General features: G+C 43.6%; 1 protein-coding gene across 1 annotated transcript in view; it reads right to left on the reverse strand.

Annotated features, from left to right (window-relative positions):
* The window catches only part of fbxl17 (F-box and leucine-rich repeat protein 17), a 189,484-nt gene that overhangs the window by 30,429 nt on the left and 131,415 nt on the right, over positions 1 to 27,640 (reverse strand). The window contains exon 9 of the mRNA XM_084024465.1: positions 26,031 to 26,107. Within this exon, the coding sequence (XP_083880591.1) occupies positions 26,031 to 26,107 (77 nt within the window). The remainder of the gene's footprint in view (positions 1 to 26,030; positions 26,108 to 27,640) is intronic.

Below are 27,640 nucleotides of genomic sequence, written 5' to 3' on the forward strand. Positions count from 1 at the left end.
GAAATATGTTTCAATTTTAATCAGTGCAGCTGGCTGCAGATGTTGCATAACGCCCTTACTTTTCCACTCAAAACATTTTTTTTTTATATCATGAGACTTGTTCCCCATTTGTGCACGTAAGAATATTGATCGTGTGTGTGTGTTAGAGCACATTAGCACTTTTACTGAACGGCTCCAGTGTGTACACAGACGGAGAACTCACAGCTGTTGCGCTGCTTTTGCTTCATAGTCAGGCCAGACAAGGTGTTCCTCTTCAGTGTGTCAATATGTGCACTTTTTTGAGTGTGTGTGTGTGCCGATTCGTTTTAAGGGGTGCCTGTCCATGTTAGCACTTGGCTATGAGAGTATATGCACATGTTTCCAGAGGGAGCTGCTGAGCTTGGGAAGGGCCAAACAACACTCAATGGGCAAAAGATACAAGTCCATAAATTACCAGCCTCATTACAGTAATGCAACCCATTTAGCATCGGAAGAGGGGAGAGGGAAAAGAGAGAGAGAGATGTAAGAAAGAATCGCAGGAAACAAAAAGGAGGTTGCGGGATTCCCTTACGAGGCTCGACAGATAAAGCATAAATGTCAAGAGAGGAAAACGGGCCGAGGACAAGGGGGAGGGACGAGGGGGAGATGGGAAAAGGGAAATGGCGAGGGAGAAGGCGGCGAGGGAGAAAGACAGGAGGGGAGGAGGAAGAAAACGACAGAGGGTTTTGATGTGATGTGTTTAAGAGCTTTTCAATCTCGACAGAAGTGCTTTTCATTAGGTTAAAATCTATCATCTATGCTGCTGCAGGAAGAGAAAAAAACAATGGGGAAATATTAATATAGATAGTGGCTACAGTAGGAGACAGAGATATAGACCCAGACAGAGAGATAGAGAGCGAAGAGGGGAGAGAGAGAGGCAGAGAGAGCAGAGAGAGAGAGAGAATGGGATGAGATGGTAACAGTTGTAATTGAATAGTGAACTAGAGGGCCTGAGTGCAAGCACTGATTAATACAATTCAAATTGATTGTCTCCTAGTAGCTGTGAGAACATCTCATTCTGACTTTCATATCTGAATGTTCAGCATGTTCTCTGCGTGCATGAGCACATGTAAGTGAGTGTGTGTGTGTGTTTGTGTGTTATTGTGTGTGGAACAGGGAGCAGTGCTGAAGGGTAGGGAGATAGAGAGTGCCCTCTAGTGCTTACTGCTTCTTTTACCCCACCTCTATGTGGTGATACTAAGTGTATGGTAAGTTTCACCCTTCCTTTATATCATGCGCACACGTATGTGTTCTTGGTGATGAAAAAAAAAAAGCCGCCTGCTGCTGTTTTGTCCAGTATATTAAAGAAAATTGCCCGTGACAGTAAACATGAAGTCTTAATTGGGTCACTTGGGTCTCCACAGGTGAAATTCTGATCCTTACTCTATGTGTTTCATGGATAGTGTGCCGGCAGGTCATGTCAGGCTGCAATCAGCACGGCAAACAAGACACAAAAATCCAGTTGTTAAGAACCTAATAACATCGGGTACTTAAAACAGCGGGTAAAAATGCTACAGCGCTCATAGACAGCAGCAAATGTGTGATCCATTTACACCATGTCCCTCCCAACTTTATCCGTCCGTCTATTTCTCGACATAAATGACAGAGATAGTGCAGGAGAAGCAGTCTGCAATCATATAGATGAGAGCAAAGATGGGCTGAGGAGGGGGAAGTGTCGAGTCCCATTTGCACCTCCAGGAGGTAACGGAGAAGGATTTATAGTCGGGGGCTTGTGAAACAATCATTCACGCTAGCGAGCGAGGCCCCGCGTTCAATTAGCGATAGCTTGTGTCTCGCACTAATTCCCCTCCGCCCGCGAGCCAGAAAATCCAGTCAGCATTGTGAACGCCAAAAGCTCAAGGTTTTTCTGAAACCACGCACATTCACCGCTGGTTCTACCTGCTCTCCAACAGCGGGCAGCCATTTAAACAACTACCCCGCGCCACACTTCTCTCTACTAATTCAGTCAGGAGTGGCCTGTCGAGACACTTCAGGAAAACTGACCAGAGAAACTGTAGGAAGAGAAGCCCTTTGAAGAAATAGACGAGAAAATGAACCTCTCAAATGTGTCACTGAGGTTCTACTGCGAGAACAAACGTTCTCCTCCTCTGCACCTCTTCTCCCTCTGTCCATCAGTCCATTCTTCTTTATATCAATCCTCAGCTTGTCATCGCTTTTTCCTCACAATATGATACATTCGGTGCTACTTTAAAAGTGCATGTCCCATTGATGTCTCATTGTCTTCATCGCAGTAGAAGAAAAAAAGCACTGACAATGGGAAATGAGTCAATTATAACAGAGCTTCATCCTAATTGTTTCATTACCTTTCAAAGCAAAGCGGTAATTCATGATGAGATGTGAGCAGGTAAGTGCACTTTACGATGTTTGGGCTATTTTATTCAGTGGTATAGCCTGAAGAAGCCCCAGGCATCTTGGCCATTATGGTACCAGATGAGTGTCCCTTTAATTTAATTTGAAATGAACAAAGTTTTAAAAAAATGACAATATTATTTTACTTTTAATTATCTGAAAAAACAACAACACCCTAATGGTGCCTCTGGGACTTCTGGGGAAAAATATTGATTACTTTCCCTTTTCCTCTCTTACTTTCCACGCATCTCTCATCTCTCTCATCACAAAAAAGATGCAATTACGCTCTCATTTATAAGCTGAGGCATCGGGTGGGGAAAAAACACAGAACAGGTTGCAAATACTGTATTTTAAAGCCACTTCAGACAGGAAGAAAGGACAAAGCAGTCGGTTTTTCCAACTCCACGTTGATACACTTCAAAATGTAGTATATTTCCCTCCCACTGGAAAGCACTTCCTCACTTCCTGCTTTGTTTTAAAAAATGCAATTATCATATTATCATGTATTGAATTGGAAAAAAAAGCTGCACAAACAAGATAGAGCTTTTGCAAAGCACTGAAATATATAGTCTGACTGCAAACCCCCCACACATTATCTCCCTTTTCCTCTAAAGAGACCCCCCGCAGACAAAGAATGAACCGCTGCATGTCAAATATATGACAAGCCAACGGAGGTTAGGTGTCAGGCAGGTACAAACTGTGAGAGGGTGCGAGGTATTTGATCCAGGCAGCTGATCAAACCCTTCATTTATTATGGAGAAACAGAGGCGAGGCAAATGTTCCATACACATGAATGATTTAGAGCCCACCGTTGTGGTAGAGTATGTGTGAAGTATGTGTCTGTGTGTGCCTGAAAGAAGAGACGCAAAGAAAGAAGGAACCAGCTACCTGCCCAACTCACTGACAAACTCGGAGTAGACACAAAGAGCAGGCAACCACACATGCACACAGCGACCTTTAAAAACCAAATGGAAACGGTGTCTTTCAGCGCCTTTCAGTCTGCTATTCCATTTATACTGAACTCCCACTGCAGCTTTGATATAAGTCTCAACTGGTAACACAACAACAAATATATGTGGTCGAAAAAAAAGAGCCACTGGATTTGATGGTTGAACCATTTTGTGAATTATCAAACAGATACATCTTTCATTTAATGAGTAACAAGCTTCGTCACTGCGTTTGAGCCCCTAAACCTGAACAACTCCCACTCTCCAATTAACTACTCTAAACTATTGTGAGTCCTGAAGCTTAGCTGATGTAATGTGTACTCTGGAATGGAACGGTTGACAATGCTGGATGGACTGCTGCTCATAAGAACATAATGGCCAATTATCCTGCACGGACGCTAATGGCCCACATTAACTGGCTGGAATATGGGGGTGGGAAGTGGATTATTTGGTAAAACAATGTTTGTCTACCCATCTGGAGTTGCGTTGCACGGACGAAGGCCTTTTGGGGGGGAATCGGTCTAGCGCAGCCCGCTCAGGTATACGGCTGAATCATTCGTCAAACCACAGTTGGAGGTATTTAAAAGACCAAGGTTTGCTCGTGTTCTGCAGCGCCGTGACTCAGAGCCCCGCCGAGCAGGGGAGAACATTTGCTGTGCGGTTCCGCAACATGCTGAAATCACCTGCAACCACCCTGCTGTACTTTCATAATGCATTTCTAGACTTCCACTTAATTCTCAGAAATGTTGCATTATTGCCAAACTTATACCAAACAAATTCAATAAATACAAATCCAGCCATAACTCTTCTTTGCTTCATTCACTTGACAGTAACCTTGATCGGGACCAGTTAGCTCCACTGCATTTAACCCCTTTATGTTTCATATGTGATTGACTAACATCATTTATTAGTAGGAGACATTGGGTTGTACAAATAAAACTGAATTGATAGTAGTAATAATATTGCCATATTCTAATCATTTCTAAAAATGCGTCTCAGAATTGTTTGTAAAAGTAACTCCTTTTTTTTCGTGGTGGAAAAACTGCAAAAGCAGCACAAAGCTGGAATATGGCTGTTCATTATTCTTTTCCTTTCCTCCCACATATTGTTCATACATGCAGCCCATGCCTGCTCCCGTGTAAACACAAACACAAGCATGCCAAAAGCCAACACCACCTACAGACACACACCTACTGTAGAACCTGTTCACCCTCAGCATCTCCCTTCACAATCACCTCCACTGCAATTAATCAAAGCTTGTTCTTTTTTTTTCCCTCCGTGAGTTTAGCCTGTCACATTTGCCTCTCACTCTTTCATCATCCCTCGCTTCTTAAAGAGCCACGTAGCAGACAATATGAGCCCTGCGGGGGCGGCGATATGACACGCCGGCAGAAAGTAGCGGCCGTGGTTTAAATCATACTGACATGCAGATTTATCACTGTTTAACTTGTCCAAAGTGTCTCCTATAGTTGGTGCAGATCTGACTGTGTGAGCTGTTGGCTTTCCTAAGGGAGGGCCCAGAGTCCCTACCAGACTCGGCTCAGTTCTGTTCAACATACACAAAAGGGACATTTCCATTTTCAAGGACTGGCTCTTGAGTTGGACCCCTTGCTATGTCACACGCAGGATATGCAAGAACTTGATATAAAACATTCGGTGGACAGTCTTTCTTACCCATATACCTAAGATTTCTTTGTAACAAATTTGAGCAACTAATGCTTTTGAAAGTTACACAAAACACAAGACTGTACTTGTTCTTTGGGGGATCGTCCAAAGGCAATCTGGGAAATGTAGGGAATGAAAACTTGAACGCAGGTAGACAAGTATGACTTAAATAAAGTGGATACAACAAAACGGTAAATTCCAACACTTCATCATAAAGCGACCGCTCGGATGCACCTATCATGTCAGGCCCACGATACAGAACAGCGTAACAGGCGGTCCACATTCACACGTCATGTATGCCGACTGTCCCCAGGGTGGAGGCTGCAACACTATGCTGCCACTATAAACACTGAAAGTGGCTCCATCAGACCTGAGAGCAGCACGTTAGTGGTGTTTATGCCCCGCGGAGATCCACTCTACAAATGTACAAACAAATAGGCCAGATTTTAACGTGAGGTTTACGCAGCCCTTTTACACAGAAATGGATCATGAAGTGTCTTTTTAAAACAAAAATTTGCTCTACTACAGGAATAAGAAATTAGCTTATTGGCGGTTTGTTTTTTAGACTTTTCATAATTATTCATGGTTCTCTGTAATCTTTTGCTAATAGAGCTTGAAATAACAGACTGAAAGACGGAAATGATAAACTTGAATAAAAAGGAAGAGGTAACTAGTAAAAAGATACAATATACTTTAATAAACAGTTGACCTGAAACTTTTGTTTTACTCGGTAAGTAACTTCCCATGGGCTGATACGTCGATACTCAACGCACTTTCCTGTTTTGTCTTCATCCTCTCAGAGATATTACGTCTGTAATGATCTGGTTAATTTCTATGTCTTTCCACAAAAAAGTATTAATGACACTATAAGGCAGTGTCCTTTATGCTTCAGTCTCTCGCTACAAAGACTTCCAGATACCATTGTTTTTAGTCCCCTGACAATGACGCATAATTCATCAGGAATGCAGAGCACCTCCTGCAAACACACATTTACATGCACACGCTATATAATAAGGCTGCATTTGTGCATGATGGATATGATGGTAAACTGGATCACACATGTCCATTGGGGAAGGAAAAGTGGCAGGAAAGAAAGCATGAAAAGCATAATGAAATGAAAGTAAGTCAGCCTGGTTCTGATGAGGGACAAAAGGCAGGACAAGTCATGATGAATACGGTTTACAGTATATGTAACCCAGGTCAGTTTGAAAACGTGAGAAGCTTTTGTTCCTACAGCTTTGACACAGTTAGGAAAAAAAAGTGTTAAAAAAAAACAGCTTGTAACCTAGAGACTAAATAATAGCGCGGTGCCCGCCCTTCCTTTGAGCAACCGATGTAATTGTGAAACTGCCAGATCAAAGTGGGACGTTTAATCAAAATCAAGCGAGTGTCTGAGATATTGCAAGCGACGGGTGGCTAAACAAACTGCCATGGAGACCAATTCTTAGTCCAAGACAGAAAGGGCCATTTGTCCACAGATACAGAGAGAAATGGATAAAGGCACAGTGAACCTTACAGCACCGAGTGAGCTATTCAGAGATGGAAGGCAGCAGTGAAGGGGGGAAGGTAAGCAGCCTTGTTGTGTGAGGCGACAGGGGGTCTGCCTTTAGATGGATGGGTCCCAGCTATTGATAAGGTCAGACCTCATTTGCGCCAGACCTTTTACATTTTGCGAAATGTTGGACTGTCAGGAGCAATTCGTCCCCGTGAGAAATGGACTGGCTTATTGCAAACTGTGACTCCATCGTAAAAGCATGAGGCCCTGGCGCTGGGCTGCTACTGTAACTCGTCATATAAAAGCCTCCCAGACCAGCCGCTGCCTATTTCAAATCTGCACCACGCTGCTGTGTACAATCTGGCCATCTCCCCCCCTCCGCATCGTAGTGATATTGTCTTGATGTCAAGATTTCTTGCCCCTATTTTCACAGGTTGTCATCCTGGCATCTTTTTTTGTTTCTCTCTCAAAAGCCTACTCTCAGGTGCAACCTGCCACTTATTCTTTTTTCTCCCGTATCATGTCTGCCCATTCTCTGATTATAGCACGGGAACGGTGTGACAGTAAAAACGGCGGGCCTTTCCAGTGAATCCACACGGCTAATTTAATTAACCTGACAATCAGGCGTAAGTCAAGATGCCCATGGACTAACTCATGGTCAAGGTCAAAGAAGGCAGAGAATCTGACATTCACGAGGGTATTTATGTGTCTGACGCAGTGGCGGCCCGCGTCTCCGGTGAGATGGAAGTATTAACCTAGCAGAGGCACGAGAACAAGGGGGAAGGAGGAAAAATGGTGTGCAATCAGAGAAGTGGCATGTATGGTCAAAGAGATGGCATCGGCCCCCTCGTCATTTAACCCTCGTTGACCCCATCGACTCATCATCCCTGTGTTAAACTGAGGTCAGCTACCACCATCGATGAAATGCTGACACTTGCAAAGAGTTCGTGCAGTCGCGTAACACGGTGTCGTTACAGTGTGTATTTTATTTTTTACAGTACGCCTTTCACACCGCCGCGTTATTCTTGCTTTTAATCTTTTAAGGCAAATATGAAAATGGGGCTTTACTTTCAAGCACACTTCCAATCTATTTCTTTCACAGAACCTGTATGACAAAGCTGCGCGTAAGTGGTAATTAATTAACTTGCGGTGGGAAACATTCAAGGCCCATTAATTTACACAGTAGATGCTTATAACGGCGTAAAGCACATTTCCCAGAGTGTCCGGCACACATTTCAGATGAGCGCGGCATCTAATTTGTTTAAAAACCAGCCGATCCATGTCAGCTTTTAATGTAAAATACAAGCACTTTTGATTAACTTGGACTTTGTGCATCACAAACAACCTCATACATCAAAGAGCGAAGGAATTCACTTTTTTTTCATCTGTTCATCATTAAAGTACATAAAAAGCTGACCCCTCCTACTCCTTTGAACAAGGACGTATAACTTCAGTCCAGAGGACTGTAACTCCCCTACACTAAGACACCAATCTGGCAACGCTCCAAGGCCCAGTAAAAAACAGCTTCCATAAAATAACGCTACCATCAGTGTTTCAGATATGCAATCCAATTGCATCTCATCAGCCCACTGGTCACTTCCATAAAAGAGTGCTGTCTGCACAATTCCCAGGGATCAGGGTTTTATTCCACAGCATTGCCGAAGAGTTTAAGACACAACGGATCGACTGGCTTCACAGAAAGAAAAGAAAACCCACCAGAGAGGCTGCGTGCTCCCTAACAAGGCGAGTAAGGGGTTGGCCAGGACATTTCAACCATATCCACCTTAATCAAAACTACAGATGTACTTTCAGCTCCAATATGCCTATTTAAAATATATATATATGCTGCGGCAACAGCACAGAGCGGTAATGGTACATTGTCACAGATCAAAGTGCCGGTGGCCAAGTGAAAGTAATGAGGGCAGCACGTTAAAAATAAAACAATGTAAGGAGTTTTTACGAAACAGGTGAAAATGCTAAGGGCACCAGTGTTGTCTTTGATGCATTGTAGAAGTAGGTGTCATGCCAGGTAGAGGGAAGTAAGTCCTGTAATCCCATCCACGAAGGCCGCAGACGGCTAGCGTGACTGAGGCGGATACAAACCACGGGCTAATTGACATAACAGACCAGATTGGTGCGTCTGCGCGGCCTGGCCTCCACATGTTTACATTGGAACTCGGTCACCATTAGTCATTAGGGGGCGCAGGGAAAAACCAAATGGAGCGAAACGGCACGGTCATGGATCCATGCAAACATCATATAGACACGTATAAATATATTCCTTTAGCTCTACGTCAAAATCCGTGTATGACAAGAGCCAAAACAAAAAAATAAATCATCAAGTCACGGACACGAGGTAGAGGTTTACACCCAGTTAAACAAACCACAGTGTGTTTGTTGTAGCTAACTGAGGCAGAGTTTTATCACCATGCTAAAGGAGAAACTGCAAGCCAAATAAAGTACCTGGTCGGGCAGGAAAGAAGAAATAGGACTTAGCATTCGAGGGCCAGCAAACCTCTCTGGCTCTACCCTTTGGCATTTTGCGCATACAATTCATGAAAAAAGGATTAAAAATTTAAGAGGGATGGAAAGAAAAAAAAATCTATTAAATCCAGAAAAAAATGTCATCTAACCACATACAGTTGGTCTGCCTGGCATAATGGGAAGTTAGGCATGCAGGAAAATGGGCAGACAGAAATAGATTTCTAACAATAAGCGTTTCCATGTCAAATCATATCATTGCAAACTGCAATCTACAAATATTCTACCAATTTGTAAGTGAAATTATACATTCTCTGATTCCTCTGTGCCTTCTGCGCAGCTTCCGTTGGGCGTGATCTGTTCCCGGCATATCATAAACTTGCAGTGCACGTATCATATCCTTGATTCTGACTGGCCATGATGATAATATTTTCTTCTCTCGCATCTCCCTTTCCAAGCTAATAGCCTCCTAGCTCCAGCTTGGGTGGCTGGTCGACCCTGACTGCTGCCATATCAGGCACTCTTGAGCTGAAATCAATAGGCGGTGCCGAGGATAGAGCTTGTTTGTCACCCTGTCCCTGGCCTGTCAATCTCTATCTTCCATGTCCTCCATCTGCTGCAGCCACCTAATCTGGCTGTTGGGCTGTCCATGACAGAGCCCTTGGAAAGACAAAATGTCTGACCATTTTCAATTGTGGATGCTGCTAATTGCAAGATACATTAGCACAAATGTTTGATGAGGAAGGCAGGCAGTAAAATGTGGGTGTAATTCAGCAAGTTAGGCGTGGATCTTATCATACAATATGGCAGAGACTATAATATCAAAAATCTGTTTTATTGTTCTGGAAATTCTGTGCTTTCCGTTTCAATTTTTCTGAATTCTTTGTTGTATGTTCAAGCACATTTTGTCAGCAAGAGAGTTCCATAAGTGTTTTCTGCAAAAATGAGGGTCCTTATACTCTGCACGAAAAAAAGTTATCCGATAGATTCAATGGCCATGCAGTATGCTTTGCCAAAGCCTCTAATTTTTTCCACTTTCTATTTGTGCTGTTCATGAGAAGTGAGTTAAATTGAATCTATTTAAAGCAAAGGGAAAGTTGACAAGTATAGCACCTCTGTGTAAAGTTGATTTTAACCTGAAGTGTCATGAGGTGTTTTCACAAGAATGACAGCAGGGTCTTAAAAAAGTTGCTGGTGCACAGATGTATTTAGAGGTGGCTGCAGGCAATTTGAAAGAATTGATTAAAAGCTTAAAAAAAAAAAGAAGAAGAAGAAGCTTTAACAGCTCATTTGAAAGGATGTCAAGAACCACCAGCAACTCTACTCATCACTGGATGCTGGCACCTCACTCCCTGTAGGACAAGCTTCAACAGGGTGGTTGGAAACCAATCTCTCCTCCAAACCCAACATTAGAACAGATTTCAGGCATGTGTCGATTGATAGCAGAATGTGACAAACTCCTCTTTGATAAAAGCTGGAGAAAAAAAAAAGAGGACAGATGGGATGGACTTGACTCTTCTCTCCTTCTGGAACTCGTCTTTGCCACTTCCTTCAGGAGCAGCCTCCAATGAGGTGCAAAGGCCTGCCATGATCGGTTGAAATGAGTGGGAAGAGTGGTAAAACATACACAGCCTGATGAGTGGGCAAAGCTTTTGTGAACTCAGACTCAGTCAGGTCAGCTGATCATTTTACAAGTGAGTGGTAGCAGCTACAGTGGATTTGACGTGATATCATGCACACAGCTGCCGGGAAGAATCTTAAATCATAACCCTTAACCCCTGCTATTGCATAAGAGGGCCGTTATGTTGTCGTATAGATTTTATGAAACGTGTCCAAAGGTGTGACCACTGAAGACAGACAACCTGCGAGAGCTATTTGGGAAGTGTTCATTAAAAGGTGGTTTTGGATACCACCGACACTGAGTGGTTTCAGTGTTTGTGTTTCTATCGCAGAGCACATGTGCAAACACTCAAAAGGACATGTACGCACACACAAATGCACCATGTTGCCTCCACTCTGAGCATATGGTGGACATTTAATATATTTTCCAAATGTCAGCGAAGCCTGTTCACAAGTGTCACCACCGAATCCCTGCTGGGATAAAGAAAAAGTATATATATATATATAGAGAGAGAAATGAGCCAAATGAAACCAAATGCAGAGCCCACTTTCGACCTCGGCATTTGGAGGAGACTACGAGGGGAAACAAGTCTGCAAGAGATGAAGAACAAAAATAACATGATATGTGAACAAATGTGAAACAAGTAGAGCCTTTAAGGGTTTCTCCTTATTGCTAGGCACACACACATGCGCACTCACACGTGTCTTGCATGCATATGACATGAACATTCCTTTCATTAAGCCTCCAATCAGAATAAACATTTCAATAAAGTCTTGTAATTAACATGCACACCGATTAGAATGTCATGTTTAAGAATGTGCAGCAATCTGTCTTCCTGTCACAGCCCCCCCCTACACACACACACGCACACACACACACACACACACACTCCTAGCCAGTGACTTAATGGCTTTTTTCACCTGCACTTAGTAATGGACTATGGTCTGTGAATAATAAGTGGGAAGAAAGAGTAAAAACAAGAGAGAGAGAGTAGGAGTGAGAGCAAGACAGAGAGATGTATTTCATGGTTTGACTGTCAATGTAAATGCTGTATTCTATTGAACATTTCATATTTCTGCTCCCATTTCCCCTCATTCTCCCTCATTGATGCACGTGCATTGAGTATTTTTCTGGAAACAACCAGGACTGATATTAATGGATGTTGTCTGAGAAGGCCTACTTTCTAATTGACCGAATATCGCGGATTCTCTCAATACACTCCCATTCCATCCAACGCAACATAATGCCCTTTTCTACGGCTACATTTAAGGATCTTGAGGAAAGAAAGGCGTGTGCATCGGCGTGTTTATGAATATGTATGTATACAGTCGTCGCATTAGCCAGAAGCCAAGGCCGCTCGGATACATCTGAAGGTACTCGGAGGAGCGGAGAAATAGGTGTCGATAAAATGCATCTCATGCCACAATGGAGGCGCGTTTGCTGCATTCCAAAGGGGTCTGCTTAGTGGAGGACCTGCGGCACAGCACAGTCATACGCAGTGTAGAGGCACTCAAAACAATCGGCGGGCCCCTGGGTCTCACAAGCATAATCTTTAGAGACAAAAGGAGGAAAACACACACGCGCACAATTACTGCTATGAACTCATCCTCATTAGTTTGAGAAACACACTACTGATGTATGAGTGGGTGTACGTGTGTACAGTTGGACAAAAAACAAACGCATCACAGCGTTTTCAGACAAGTTTTCCATCCCATAAACTGTGTCGAGACTGCAGATGGAAAAAAATCAAATAAAAAATCGACTTATGTCATAGCCTATAACCAAACAATAAACAGAAAAACACAGAGCCAATGTTCCTGCGCTCCCTGGGGCATGTCTATTGGCGTGAGGCAGAATCCCAAACTGCCATTCCGTGAGCTTATAGCTCTGTAAGCCTGTGTATCTGTGTGGGTGTGTGTGTTTATGTAAAATCCCCCATGAGGTATAATGTAGACTAATAAGAAGTAATAAAGGTAATGTTGACCTTGTAATAGCTGGTTTCCTGCCAAGCCGTGGGCCTGAAAGGCTGTCTTTGTGTGATACAGGGTGCTGTTTAGGCAGAAGGGTCAACTAAACCAGGACCAAAGACCTTTTCTGTATCGGAGCAGTCAGACGTGACCTTGAAATGAGACGAACTAGAATTATCCCGCCGAGCGGTTGTATGTCTCTGCCAACCAGTCGTGTAGTTTGCATCCATGTCTGCAAAAAAACGTCAAGTTTAATGTCACTTTATCCTAGAAGACAGTTATGGAAAATTGTCATAATTAGCATATGAATTCTTGAGTTATGGAGAAAAATGAGATGGCTTCTCGTGTGCAAGGCCACTCTGGTTGAGAGCAGAGGGCGGCGTCTTCTGGCATCCCCTGGACGACGCATCAGGTTCATTCGCACTTAATTTCTTAGGCTCACGATTTCATACTGCAATGCTCAAACGGGGTTTTGTAATTTACCACCCTTCTCACACACATTAGATTATGCAGAAATATTGTGGATCTGAGGATGGTGGAGGATCAACTCATTAAGGACCGTGTAAGCTGGTATGCTATTATTTATTTAGTTATTCTTTCAAGAGAGCAGGGAAGTAAAAATGAACAGTATACATCTTCAATCTCAGGGGCAGTCGTCTTTAACGGCGGATCGCGGTCATACTACAAAAACACCAGCATTGACCGTACTGATTCCCTTTATTTAGCCACTAATAGTTAAATATGGGCAAAAACAGGCAGATAATGATCCATTTTTTTGTAGTGAATGGCATCACCTTGGAGATTGGAGACTAGTGGAGACTAGAAGCCCGAGAGGTCACTACAACAGGTTTACACTAAAGTACTCTCTCTATCCAGACAAAAAAAAGTCACAGTCACGTGTTCCATACTAATCACTGGCAGAGCAAGAATCCGAGGGATGGCCAGATGATACACAAAGAAACTATGATCTGATTAGCATCAAATAAAAGTTCCGCTGTTTGTACTAGAGGCTGCGTGATAACGAAGCAGAAAAGCAAGGTCGAGCTGCACTGTGATTTTTTTTCTTCTTCGTTGCTAAAGGTTGCACGCCTCTACGGGACAATACAGCAGATGAATATTCTATCTGCAGAGGTAGGCAGCCTTGAAGCAGCGAACTCCAGCGGCGGAGACGTTCAAACACTATTCACTGTTTGCTCTCCCGAGCTCACCTTTTTCAAGCTTCGTCTGATTCCACCGCGGCATCTCTGCGGGCGCCGACGCCACCGAGCCTCACCATAAGCTTTGAATGGCCTTGAAAATGGAAAGTGGTTGGATCTACATAGCCCCTTTGTGCCCTCCACATTGTACTCCTGGTTGAAATAAAACTTGTGGTTGAAGGTTTTACGAAATCAAAAAAAATCCACTTTCAGATCCTTATATTATATTTCTATATTATGGCAATGTATTAGACTTACTTCAAACCTTTTGAACCTACGTAGTCTACTGCTTTAATTAGTTCTCTCTCACAGTATGAAGAATGCCCACAACCAGCCTTTAGAGAATAATTTGCTTTTTATCATTTCACCTGAGGATTCTTAGAACATAATAAGTGCTTTGAATGTAGTCACTCCTTATTCAGCCAGACCTGGTCCTGTACAATCAGCTTTTCTCTCTCCGCACACTGTGTAGCAAACATAAAAAAAGCATATAAAGCCACACAACTGAACACACTCAAGGATGACGCTCAGGCCGACGAGCAAAAAACACAAACACAAAAAGTGTCTCTTTCCCGCGTCTGGGTGTTGGGCATATAATTGAGGGCTTACAACGCTCTCCCGTCCTGCTAAGCCTTGCTATCTATCAGGCCACACACTGCTCTGACAAACTGTTCTCCACTGGTACATATCTGATTAGGGCTCCTCTGTAAATGAAGCTTTACAGGACATACCGATAACAGGAGAGAGGATCCGAGGAGAGGGAGAAGAAAGATTACAATATGCACAGAGGAAGCAAGGCGTGGACATCCTTGAGTATCAAACAGGCGCGCCGAGGACTGTGATGCCACTCTACGGAGAGGTGGAGCGCGGCCGCGACAAACCGCCACATCACAAACAAAAAAGTGCCTTTTCTTCCTTCACGTCCATTAATTATCCATTCGCTGAGAATGTGATGGGATTGAACGGATTATAAGAATGCCTCCTGTCAATTATAAGTGAACCAATAAGGCTTTATAGTCATTTTCACTTCAAAGTGGCCTTGGCCAATCACAATACACTGGACGTTTTCTCAATACATCTTTAGTCAGCATTTGAAAAAGGGCTCCATCTTGAAGCAATATTTCATTCTGATAGAGCGTTTAAAATGTCAATTACCTGACAATGAATCCTCATAGTTAACCATCTATTTTATTTCACCCCCGGGAGTTTAATTAATCACATTCCAGCTCTTTTATTTTGTTTTTATTCATTAAGCTGAACTCATTAGCCAGGGCAACTCAACTTAGCATTAAGTCTGTCAGAAAGTCATTGTTTTGGGCAAGTAACTAAAGTATTCATTTATTCTATAAAAATCAAGCATCTTTGACAACAGTTGTTGGAGTTGTTAAGCAATATGTTCAAGGAGCTGTGGTAGCACAGGAGCTAGCTCGCCCACAAAAACCCAGTGTTGTTTCCAGGAAAGCAAAGTCTGTTGGTGAGAGCAGTTCACACTTAGCTCCCGGCACCGCCGTGAACCTCAAACAATCATTGTTAATCATAGCGAATGTTTATAATGAGCTTCCATCCAAAATAACTCCTGCTTATGCCGTCCACTAAGGAGAGTAACAGCTTCGAGGTGGAGGGCAGCAACCTCCCTGCCAAGTGAACAATCCCGTGCAGATCTTACACATTACACAAAAACAGACACATGCTGGATGGAGCACATATGCTGCGTTGCAGTAAATCACGGTGGTGCCAAGACAGCGCTGCCTTTTATGATGAAAGAGCTGTGACTTACGCATGCCTTTTATTGTACAATCATACCGTACACACACACACAGAAACACACGCTAGGATGACAGGGGTTTTGCTCTGTTTTATCAGTGTCATTGATCAAATGATGAGGGGGGAATAGCCAGCGCCCCCATGTAACACCGTGGCTATTTGCCAGCGCTGCCGCTGAAATACATTTAAGTGTCATAAGCTAAGCCATTTAAACATGGCCGATGTGTTACGCACTTAGCCATTCCCTGTCAAACGGATGATGTACAGCACTTTTGTCAAACACCAGAGTAACAGCAGGAAAAGACATCATTATGGACAAAGGAAAAAGGGGATCAGGAGGGAAGAAGTGAACAGAAACCGACTGCAGGAGCCAATGAGAAGTGAGGAGTGAGAAAGGAAGATGAAGGAGGATATTAAGAATCCAAATGAAAAGTGACCTTTTAGTACAAATATATTTTGCATTTAGATGGTAACCTTGCTGTAAGCAGAGGAATCCTACGGAGATAAAGATGGGGATGTTCTCTTGGACAGCGGCCACCGAGGCGGACTAAACCGTGGCGATGATAGGAGGTAAATGACAGGTCAAAGGTCAGAGCCAGCAGGAGGAAATGACATCAGCAGGAAGTATGAATAAACAGTGGGGTATAATCATCCAATACAAGCACTGACCTTGCAAGGGATTAGCAGTAAATATATACAGATGTAGAAAAATGAGTGAGGGGGGGTGACCTTCGGAATAGAAAGTTTGTAATTTCAAGTTTTATGTTTCACTAAAATATAGACAGATAACCTAAATGTCAGCAGAGTGCAGTTTCATTACCAATTTTAATTAATTGCTAAAGCTGACTTTAAGGCTTTGAGTCGATCCCATCGTATCTACACCTGAAGTTGGGCAGTAGCTGGATAGTGTGTTTAGCTGTTCTTCTGTTGGTTCGTCCAAAGTAACCCAGCAGTGTTAGAAGCATGAAAAACGCTCTTAAACACACACATTTATAATTATTTTGGGGGGGTAAATTATTGTATTTAACTAGATATTGCTAACATGAATGTTAATTTGAAACATCTGCATAATGCTGAATAGTTTTCTCATTATGCCGAATCATTTAACATAGTGTTAAAAAAAAAGGGAATAAGTCGTGAGATCTTTAAGAAAGTCCCCACCAACTTTTACAACAAACCTTGCAGAAATGCTGAAAAGTCAAAAATATACTAAATCAAAACAAAAATAAGAATAAAGCAGTGGAAAACAGGACCCAAAGTATGGAGAGGAAATAAAGAAGTAAGTGTGCATCTCAACATTATCAGAGTGAGCTCATCGTAGAACTCACAGTGGGTCGCATCAACGATTAAACACTCTGGGATCTGGTCACCAACACACATCAACACCTACGTAGCCTACAGGACGGCTCCATTCACACCTGACAGAGACGAGGAGGAGGATGAGGAGAGAGGGGCAGAGAGGAAGGGAAGGGAAGAAGGGTAGCAACACACAAGAAAATAAAATGTGATAACCACAGAGAGAAGGAGAAGCCTCCGAGTCATTACAGCAAATACTGAGCATTTTACACCTGTCCACGGGCTGCATCAGTGCTACTCGGAGGCAACGACACGATGGATGGGATGCTGCCTCCAGAGAAGTACTTGTCATATCTGCATGCACACACACACACACACACACACACGCACATAATGAAAACTAATAAGAAAAATAAGAAAACGTGGAATGTCTCACTTCTATAAACAAAAACCTTATAGCCAGCAATAACAGAGGCGTCTTCTACAACTTACACAGCTTGGTGTTATTGAGTCCCGCAGGCACACTTAAAGCAAGCCGTTAATAGGAACTACAGGGCTAAGACAATGAAGAGAGAGGGAGAGAGAGAGAGGAAGAGAGGGAGGAAGAGAGAGATGCAGATAGAACAAATGGACCATTTACATCAAAGCTTCATAAACACACACGGGGCCTCTTGTTGCAAAAGCTATCTCTAAAACAGAAACATTGTCATCCAGCAGCTCATAGATACATGATTACATCCTTTGTATACACACACACACACACACACACATTCCTATGTACACCCAGACACACATTTGCATATAAATCTGTATATAAATACATACACCCAAGTCATCTCAATCCTTCTTCTCCCTAGATTTAAGCCTAAAATAGCAGTGGCTTAAGTGCTTTTCTCCCAAAAGTTACGGCAAAGCGCGTGTGCTGAAACTTGATAGTGTGAGTGGAGAAAGATATTAGCATGAGCTCAAAAGTGCATCTATAATATGGGCGCGCTGCCTGCGTGAGTGTGTGTTTGCCTCCGTGTGTGTGTGTGTGTGTGTTAATGTGAGCGGCTGTAATCCCTCGAAGCAACGCTGTGTGTGTGTGTGTGTGTGTGTGTGTGTGTGTGTGTGTGTTAGCGGGGAAGAGTGAGAGTATGAGTGTGTTTGTGTGTGACCAGTAAGATGGTAGACAGCGTAAGCCCCAGCCTTCACAGCTTAAGCCCCCCTCACTTTCTCCCCCATAAGGCAAACAGTGGATAGACCACAGGGCTTAGCCGGAGAAAGAGGAGGAGAGGACAATATATGGAAACTAATTCAATTTCAGCCTCTTTGCGCTGCTCCCCAATCTGCAAATACCACCACGGGCTGATGTAAGGAAATGGAAATCTGGACGACGACACACTATGAAGGATCCGTAGATGGGAACCCTATGGAAGAGTACTTATACACTTGAGCGGCGGTCATCCAGTTGAATGTCTTTCCCCCTGCGGAGGCTCACGTCCAGCCTCCCGAGCCGTCTCTGCTCCCTCCTTACCTGTCACCGTCTCAGTTTTCCTGTATATCATCTAATGAACTTTCCAAACTTGCAAATGGTGGGAAAACGGTCATCCTTCTTATTCTCTACAGAAAGAGCTACTTTTAACAGTTTCCACGGCTGAAGCCAAGGGCAAACTTTTGTTTTTTTATGTCTGGGACAAAAACTTCATCTTTAAGGGTTTCACTTGTTCCATTTTTTAAAGTTCAAATAAAAGAGTGATTAGAATAATGATTTGGCAAAACAAGAGGAAATACATTTGTTTTATGTCTTGTGGTTACTTGCATTTTGTTCAGTTTTGCTGAGACTAAAACATTTGTAAACTGATGAATAGTTGTAGAGGTTTTGAGAGGCTGGCTCGGGTCAGCGATACCTCTGACTCATGAATTATGTTTATATGGGTTAGGGTTACATTTTAAAAAGTACCTTTTCTGTTGATCACTGCACTGAGAATCATTTAGAGATATTGGAAAACAGTTAAATGTCCAAATATGAGTGGGAGGATGCAATGGTCGAGACTCTTATGAGTCCATGCTCAACGGATTAATAGGTCAACTGGAGGATGGGGCTACCTCCTGGGACTGCTTTTGGACGTGTATAAAAACTGAGGAAGACCCTGGTTTGAACTCAGGAAGGACTGTGTCATGATTGGAGGGGGTTGGTGAGTTTGCGGATGCCATGTACTGTCATTTTTTTAATTTATTTTTTATTTTGTTCTGTGTTTCGTTTCTCATGTTTGGGCTTGAAATTTGAAAATGTCAAAAATGTGAAAAAGAAAAAAAAAAGAAGAAAACTGGTGTTTCACTCATGTTTTCTTCTTTTTTACATCTTTGGACTGCTGGTTGGCCAAAACAAGACATTATTCATAAACCACACAATTATTTGATTAATCAAGAAAACAAAAGGTGGATCATGAGGTAAACTGTTAGTTTTAGCTCTTGATAACACAGAGCACATATGAGTCCCCTAAGCTTTAACACTGAGGTGGGGTTGCAGGAGTCCAGCTCTGAGCTCGGTGTAATGTTGGTTGTTTTTCCCCCCCGCGGCTCGGATACTCTCATTGATTTGCAGAGATAATAACCCACTTTATGAGTCTTTGCTCTCACCGTGTCCAGTAGCACTCTGCAACATATGTTGCTCTCTCCCACCCCTCGAGGAGAAAACACACACGCGGCATATGGATTTTCTTAGCAGGTGCCTTTTCTGTGTACTGCTGCTCCGTTGGATTTTAGGGTCAAGAGGTCACAGGAGGTGGCCTGCAGGCTTGCATTCAATCCGCTTTCATTGTTTTACGCTTAATGGAAATTATGTCGGGAAGATTGCGCCTGTGACACACTTCAACGTTTAAGTTGCGAGGCGGATGGGGGAAAAAAATGATTTACCTCCCGGGGATTTCAAAGATTTCCAACAAATATGTAATAATAATAATATTATCGTTTCTCAATGTTCATTCTACAAACTGCTTTTAACGTAATTATAGAGTTCCTCAATATCAATACCCACATGACCTGAGCAGTAAAAAAACGTGTTAAAACTGCCTCTGCACCAAGGTAATAACAAAATGACTCGCAGGTTAAAAACACTATTGTATACAAGCAACCATGAACATCTCACACACACACACACACACACACACACACACACACACACACACACACACACACACACACACACACACATAGTGCTGATACAGACAGACAAAGACTGTCTATTGACTCGCAGCCCACATGAATCTGTTGCGCCGCTCCGCGCATTTTAATCGACTGCTTTAAGAGTTACATTATTTACCTACTGAATGCCTGACAGAGAGGAGCAAACAAGCTATTACACTATCTAAGTTTACATCACATTATGTTGCACAGCACTTACACTGTATGTGGTGAATAACCGCTGAGTAAACAAACAAGATGGAGGGAGAGCGCACGAACGCTCCCAGAGAAACAGAGACGTGGAAATGAAAGCGGACGGAGAGGAGATAGAAGTTGACGAATGGGAACAGCAAGTCGCAATAAAAGCTGCAGCCTGTTTTTACGTCGCCGGCCCGTCGTCTTGCGGTTCCATCGCGCCACGTGTAAACACAATAAGTGATCCTCTCGCTCTTTATGACAGCGGTTTCAATGCTCTGTGACATATTTAAAATGTGATGGCGGAGGCTGTGATGCAACCAGGAGTTCGACACGTGCATCAATCTCACTGGCTAAAGGTAGCGCAGTAACTCGAGTACACCTTAATGGCTTCATCACGCTGTGTACCGGAGCATAACAATCACATGCCGTTTTCACAGTCAGTAAGATAGTTAGTGTGCTGTTTCAGCTGCTTTTATGCTAAGTAACCTCAGTTTGCGAAAAAAAAGCACTATGATACTCTGGGGAGTGAGTTAAAAATGTCCCCAGCGGCAAGGGGGGAAGCTGTTAAAGCAACCGAAAAAGATCGCACACAAGGCATGTAAACAAGCGCAGTCACACAAGTAACATCAGGGAAGACGCGCACACATGCAGCCGTACTTCATTCCAGAGGTTTTTGCTGGAGGCAGCAGGGAAGCCCCATCTATCAACGTTCTGTACATTTAGAGGAAAGCGCCTCGGATGAAAGAGGGAGCTGAAAGATGGATGGAAAGAGGGATGAGAGAGGAAGGGGGTTCGGTGTTGGAACGAGGGTTCGTCGCTGGAAGAAAACAGGAGGAAAATGTAGATGCATGTTAATTATGTGAGAGTGATTGCAGCGGGGAGGTGGGGGGGGGGGGGGGGGTGATCAAATAAGAGAATAAGATGCAAAAAATTGAATGACAACAATAATCTCACAAGCTGACAGATCGGTAAATACAGACGGACATAACGATGAAGTGGCTCAGGCCTTCTTACGCAACGATACAACACAATCACTACAGTCTGGACGATGGGCTGTCATTGTCAAGTTTTATTATTAGCTGCAAAGTACTCGCAAAGTAGGAGGAAGTGTGTTCAGGGAGTCTTTTTTCCACTTTGAATCTCCATTAATTATGCATGTCCTTAATGCTGTGCAACACAGGAACCGGGATGACTTAACTATACCATAGGATTACATTACAGCTAATAGTTTAAATTATTCCAACATTGACCATGACCATTTAAACCGCTAATTATGTTATTAGGTTTCTAAAAAGTTTGGATTAGCCCTCACCGGTTGTTAGCACTGCATGCAACATGTTGTCGTTCATATTCCGTGTTGATGACTCAACCGAGAGAATTTAATGCCCCGTCTAAGACTTGGAAGTGCTCTAAATGCCAACCGCCATGAATAGCACATTGACTTCCTGAAATAATCCCCCCCATTATGCAACTCTATAGTGCACTTCTGCTTGAAGTCGTCTATAAAAGCAGACCAGAGACACCGTCTCCCACAGGTGTCTCACTCCTTCCTATATTCGCACAGATGTACACAGGAGGCCGTGACTGACAAGGTGAGGGATCGCGGGGAGGCGTGCGAGTGAAAGAGGAGGATTACCATATGTAAAGAAAGGAGGTGCCACGGTCTCTCTTTTTGTCCCGCGGATAAAGCAGGTGGGCTGCAAGGGAAAGGATAAGGATGTACACACACAGAAAAACCGATGCATTTGAATGCAACACACATGCAGTGAGAGATGACAGCAGACAAGGAGGTATCACTGTCTATCCAGGTGTGCTGAAGATGCCGTGTGGACCACCTCCCGTGTGGGGGTCGGTCAGCGAGGATGACAGTGGTGGGGCAGCGATCTGATTAGCAGTGAGAGCGAGGCTGTGGAGGGTTTCTCATCAGGATCAGCTTTCACACCAATGTTACACTGGTACTTTTAATTCTGATGGGCCGATGGGCAAACAGAGCACGCTGTCTGTATGCCCGTGGGAATAAGGGACCTCGCTGGTCACCCTTTTTCATTTTGTGATACCATGTGTGAATGGTGAATGGTTCCTGTGACTGCATCACTTTATGTGTTCCAGTTACTGGAAGAGGAAGCGGTGACATATTGTTTCTAAATGTCATTTCCTGTATCAATACCTCCTTAATATTATTTCAGTCTCATGAGATTCACGGGGTCCTGATTTTCTTCACTTTTCTTATTCTAGATCCTAAAATCTCCGACTCAGACTATGAGCACGTTGCCTGCTTATACAAGACATTTTGATATAGAAATGTGTTGGAGAGCCTTGAAGTCTGGATATAGCCATGATAAGTGGGTCCTCTGTATGAGGGGTTCTTAAAAAGGGTCAGGAATTTAAATTGCTCTAAAGGCCTGCAGCTGTGGCGTCCCCATGTGAAAAGATGAGTTGGATTATCTGAAGAACCTTAGTGTCCAGGGTCATTTATAGAAAAAGATCAATTCAAAATCCTAAAATTAATTTTGTTTCTTGCAACTTGAATGAAAGTGATAATGCGACATGCACAAACAAAAAAAAAAACCCAGACAAACTGAGCTGAAAACATAACCTTCTCGGCGGAGGTTACTGTCAGTTACTGTTCATGTCGACGTTACATCAGCAGATGTTCTTTCTGGTTGGAGATGCGATCATGACGGGATGTTGCACATGGATTTTGGCAGGCAGCTGCTGCCCCCCTTTTCCTGGCGCTGTGTATCGCCACTGAATCTTATAATGGTGCTGAGCTGAGGGCCGTACCGGGCTACTTTGGCCCTATGATTACAGTGTTGAGACACATGTGAACTTGTGTGTGTGGGAGGTTGTTAATGGGTTTTGGAGATTCCAGATAGACAAACAAAATAGCTTGAAAGGTTAGAAAACACAATGTGTCCAAAAAAAGATTATGGAGCACAAAGAAAACAGGGTGTGGAATGATGGACGGACGAAATGTGGACGGGATGCTTTTAGAGGTTTAACAATATCTTTCATCATTCATCGTCACTCATTAGCTACAGGTGTGAACAACTGAAATCTCAGGAAACATGCATCTAACCGAATCCAGGTGTTTCACAAGTCTAGATGCTGTCTTGTAAACAACCCAAATGTGATTTAAGCTCATTCGCTTTCATGCTCTTTAATGAATGAAAGACAAGCCGAGGAAGTTCTTTTTTTCCCCACAGCGCTAATAGGGCTTTCAGGAAGATCATTACACCAAAATAGATCTATCCTCGCTTTTTCCATTTGTTTCCTGTTCCCTCGCAAAATAATCTCCAAAAACCATCTGCGCCGGGGGTGAAATTACATGTTGCCCAGCTCCCTCTTTCTGTCATCTAAACCTGTCTTTATGTCTCTCTGTCCGTCGGCCCTCGGAGCGCCCATAAAATCATGCAGGAAGCAAAAGCTAGGAGGGAGAGAGAGAGAGAAAAATAAAAAAAACAGAACACTCAAACGTAAGAGGCTTGTGGACATCTCAAATGCACTCAGAGAGGCCATTAATAAAAATAATTAGCACAGGAGATGGGCGGAAAAAACGGGGGCCCGGCTTGGCTGATGCAAAATCTCATTTCTGTTATTTAATTTATTCGGAGGCTGAAGCAGGAAATCCACCGGTCATTTTGTTAGAGCACAGAGCTCCTGCAAACAGGCATCTCTATCACGGAAGGACACACATACACACACACACACACAGATCCCATCGTCGTCCAGAGGGGGCCGGAGGGGTCATTAGTGAAGGAAGAAGATCAGATATCACCAATTCATCTTGGTCAAAATGATTAGAGAGACACGCGGGGGGAGAGATATATAGAGGGGGAGGCCGTGTGCATTCCTGGTTTAATGTACTATTGTGATCTCGCAGTCATTAATCAAGCACCATGTGGATGCACGCCCACGCAACGTTTCACACACGCTCACACGCAGCCGAGGCTTCGGGTTCAGAGGGGTCAAAGTGTTTATTGTCACAGTAACTCACAGTAGTCTGCAGCTGGCGTCGGGAGGGGAATCGTTGCAGCCTAGGGGCCGTGTTAACGCATGTGACAAAATCACGACTTTGTTGGAGAAACCTCTGACAATCAACGTTAAACCAGTGAGCTACTACGCCAATAGCTGATAGCTGTCTAATACTCAGGCAAACGCAACGGTTCTCGCCAATAAATCTGAACGGATCAACTGTAGAAAAACTGGTTACGGCGCTCCAAGATGTCGCCCGATTTCCCCTTTTGACAGTTGCTCACTGGCCGCATACGCCAAAACCAATTTCCAGGCTTCCACTGGAGCTCGTTAAGAGTGTGCACATGAGAACAACTTCCTCTCGCCAAGCCAGCTGACGTCCCGTTGGCTCCCAGCCATTTAAACAATTAACCAACTGGGGGGGGGGGGGGGGGGGGGGGGGGGGGGGGGGAGACAGAGTGTGTATCAACTGAAATGGCAACAGGTCTCTATGCCCATGTGTTCAAGCCCACATCATGCATCGGTCCCCAGTATGGAAAGGGTTTAATGCAGCATCACAGGGATCAAGTTCATCGGTACATCACATGCAATAGTCCTCAACGGGCTCTACAGGCCCGCACAACAACAGCTCCCGAGCCAGCCTAAGCTCTCGGAGCTCTGCAGAAAACACAGAGGGACTAACAAGCAGAAGGCTTGCTCGTCTCTTATCGCAGTACTCCTTTTGTGCACTTTTCAACAGGCTTATCATTCAGACAACAGCGAGTTTAAAAAGCAAACAGCACAGGGTGCATACTTTCTTCCGTTCAAAAGCACAATAAAGTCACATTAAGTAGCCGACTTAAGGAAACTCCATGGGACCGACCCGTTAGTTTGTTAGCTCACAGTCACGTGGTGTAGTTTTTAATAGACACGTAATTCACACAATGGAGATGAACATAAACCATCGAAAGTGTCAAATACGCGTTTTCTCCCGAGGAGATCTTTGTTCAGAGTACAGTGAGTATTTTGATTTGATGATAGGATAAAAAACTACTTCAGATTGTTTTATATTGAGTACCAATTCAAAATAAAATAATAAGCACCCCCAAACAGTAGTTGGCTACTCCATTTAGGGTTAACACATGCACAAACAAACGCTTTATAACATCTAAACAGAAAAGGCTGCCAGGCGAGGAGCCTAATAATTCACGCTCATGTTTGTCAGCATTGCAAGTCCCGATGCATCAGCACTGAAGCATTCCGACTGTGCATCGCACCGCAGCTGATAAAAGCCTCAAATATTCTGCAAAACATATGGCAGAATGGAACCGAGCAGGAGGAGGGAGGTAGTGTAAACAAAATAAAAAAGGGGGCGATGACGCCAGAGGGATATAAAGACTGCCTGTCGGTGTTCGGTGGAAAAGAAAAACAGCACGGATGTCTCCTGTCACAAAATACAAATACTAATCCACAAACGCATAGAAATCCTGCCGGGCGCAGTCATCGCATACGTTGCATACTGTGCTCTGAGTCGCTTCTCCTGACAGTATTTATGAATTCACACAAAAAAAAGAGTCAGCTGTCGCCCAACTTGCCTGTTTTAAGCAGCCCGAGCGTTGCTGCTGACTCCGTCCAAATTAGGAGCAATTTGACTTTAATTTAGATGACGATATGAACGTCTTAACAAACTGCACTAAAGAGATCCGGCGAACATTACTTCATTCCGTGCGAAACTTTTCAATAATATTTTTAGTGTTTGCAGGTCTCGCGAGGGGCCGAGTCGTAAAAACCAAATGAGTCCTGAATCATGGCGGTGACTATGGGCAATAATGGTTATGATCATAATGTCGGAGGTTGACTGCAACAAAGGGACAGTGATTGAAAGTATCCTACCGTGGTCTGTGATTTTACAAGACACGAGATAGAGCTCCTTCAGACTTCTCCCCTCCTTGGCGATGATTTCCACACACCTGCAGAGAGACACAGAAGGAGAGCGAGTGTTTTAAAGTGTCACCCGAGGCACCTTTGTTCTGTATATTGCGTTTCGCTGCAGCTCGGAGGCAGTTCCAGCCTGCCTTTAAAAAAAAATAAATAAAAAAACCTCTGAGATGCGAGCACACATACAGTACAGCAGCTTAAACTCCCCTCAGTTATGCACACGGGGCTGCTGCACGGTGAAGGTTAAACAGTACAGCTGCAGGGTCGCCACTGTTCACATATTCTACTTCTTTGAACATATACATCAATAATTGAACACCTGATCTGATTAGACAAGCACGGACAAGCACAAGCAAGATTATACGTGTGTTTTTGTGCATGAGAATGAACGCACACGCACACACACACACACACACACACACACACACACACACACACACACGTGAGTTGCTCACTTCAAAGAGGGATTTCAGCATTCAGCCCAGTGCCTGAGCCCGAAGGACCTACAGTGTGTTTGAGAGTGTGTGTGTGTGTGTGCGTGTGTGTGTGCGGGCCAGAGAGGGCATACACTAGGGAAGGCCAAGAGGAAGATCAGAGTATCTGTATCAAATGATTCTCTTTAAATGGCTCTAATGAGAGGAGTGTGTGCAACAACTAGATTTTGATCTACACATTTGACCTATTAACCTTCAGGGGGGAAATGTTTTTTTGATCTTTATGCTGGTGTTCTATGGTGAATATTTATGAGACAAAAGCACACACATGTACTATACAGCTCTGGCTTTAATAGGAAAGCAGAGGCGTAAAGAAAAAAGTGATGTTGAGCTGATCTTCCATCATCGGGCTTCATGTGAAAACAGGGAACAGTGCTGTTTTTTCCGAGCTCATACACTGTCACGCAGCATGACCGGCAACTGGGGTTATTCTGCACTGCATCGCTCATATTCACTCGCTACCCACCGGCTTATCTCACTGAAGGCGGAGCATGATGTGTGAGGAGTCGTTGAGCTCCTCTTTTCATTCACTTTCTAGCAAAGGAGGGTTCGAAAAAGCATCAAGCGGGAATTCAGTCCTGCGACGTTTCATGTAAAGCGTGACTTGTAAGCTTGCATGTTTTTTCGCTCCAGGGTTCATTGAAGACGACACAATTGGTGGATGTCACTGTGTGACATTTCGCACCGTGGGATGTTGAAAAAGATACCAGTGAAGGGAAGAGGTTCAAATGTGTTCAAAAAATCCTAATTTCTAAATGGATACAAAAGCTGTAGGAATTGCCTGCCGTAGCTCACTGCATCTCCATATTTCACCTTGGAGGTATTTCTGTCGTGGTGGCCCTGAGAGCCTCTCTGTGTTCTTAGGTTGTTCTTTCCCTACATTTTTATTGACCTCCCACCTCTCCTCGTTTCTCTCCTTCTGTTCTCCTATACTTCTACTCCTTTTTCTCTGTTTAGGGCAAACCCTGAGATGTGGATGAAATAAATTCCACTCTTGAAAAATAGACAAAGAACTGTTGGTCACCCCCTGGACCAACCTTGTGCCATGGCCGGCCTTAGATTAGATTCACT

This window comes from Eutrigla gurnardus, assembly GCF_963514095.1.
Source record: "Eutrigla gurnardus genome assembly, chromosome: 13".
NCBI lineage: Eukaryota > Metazoa > Chordata > Actinopteri > Perciformes > Triglidae > Eutrigla > Eutrigla gurnardus.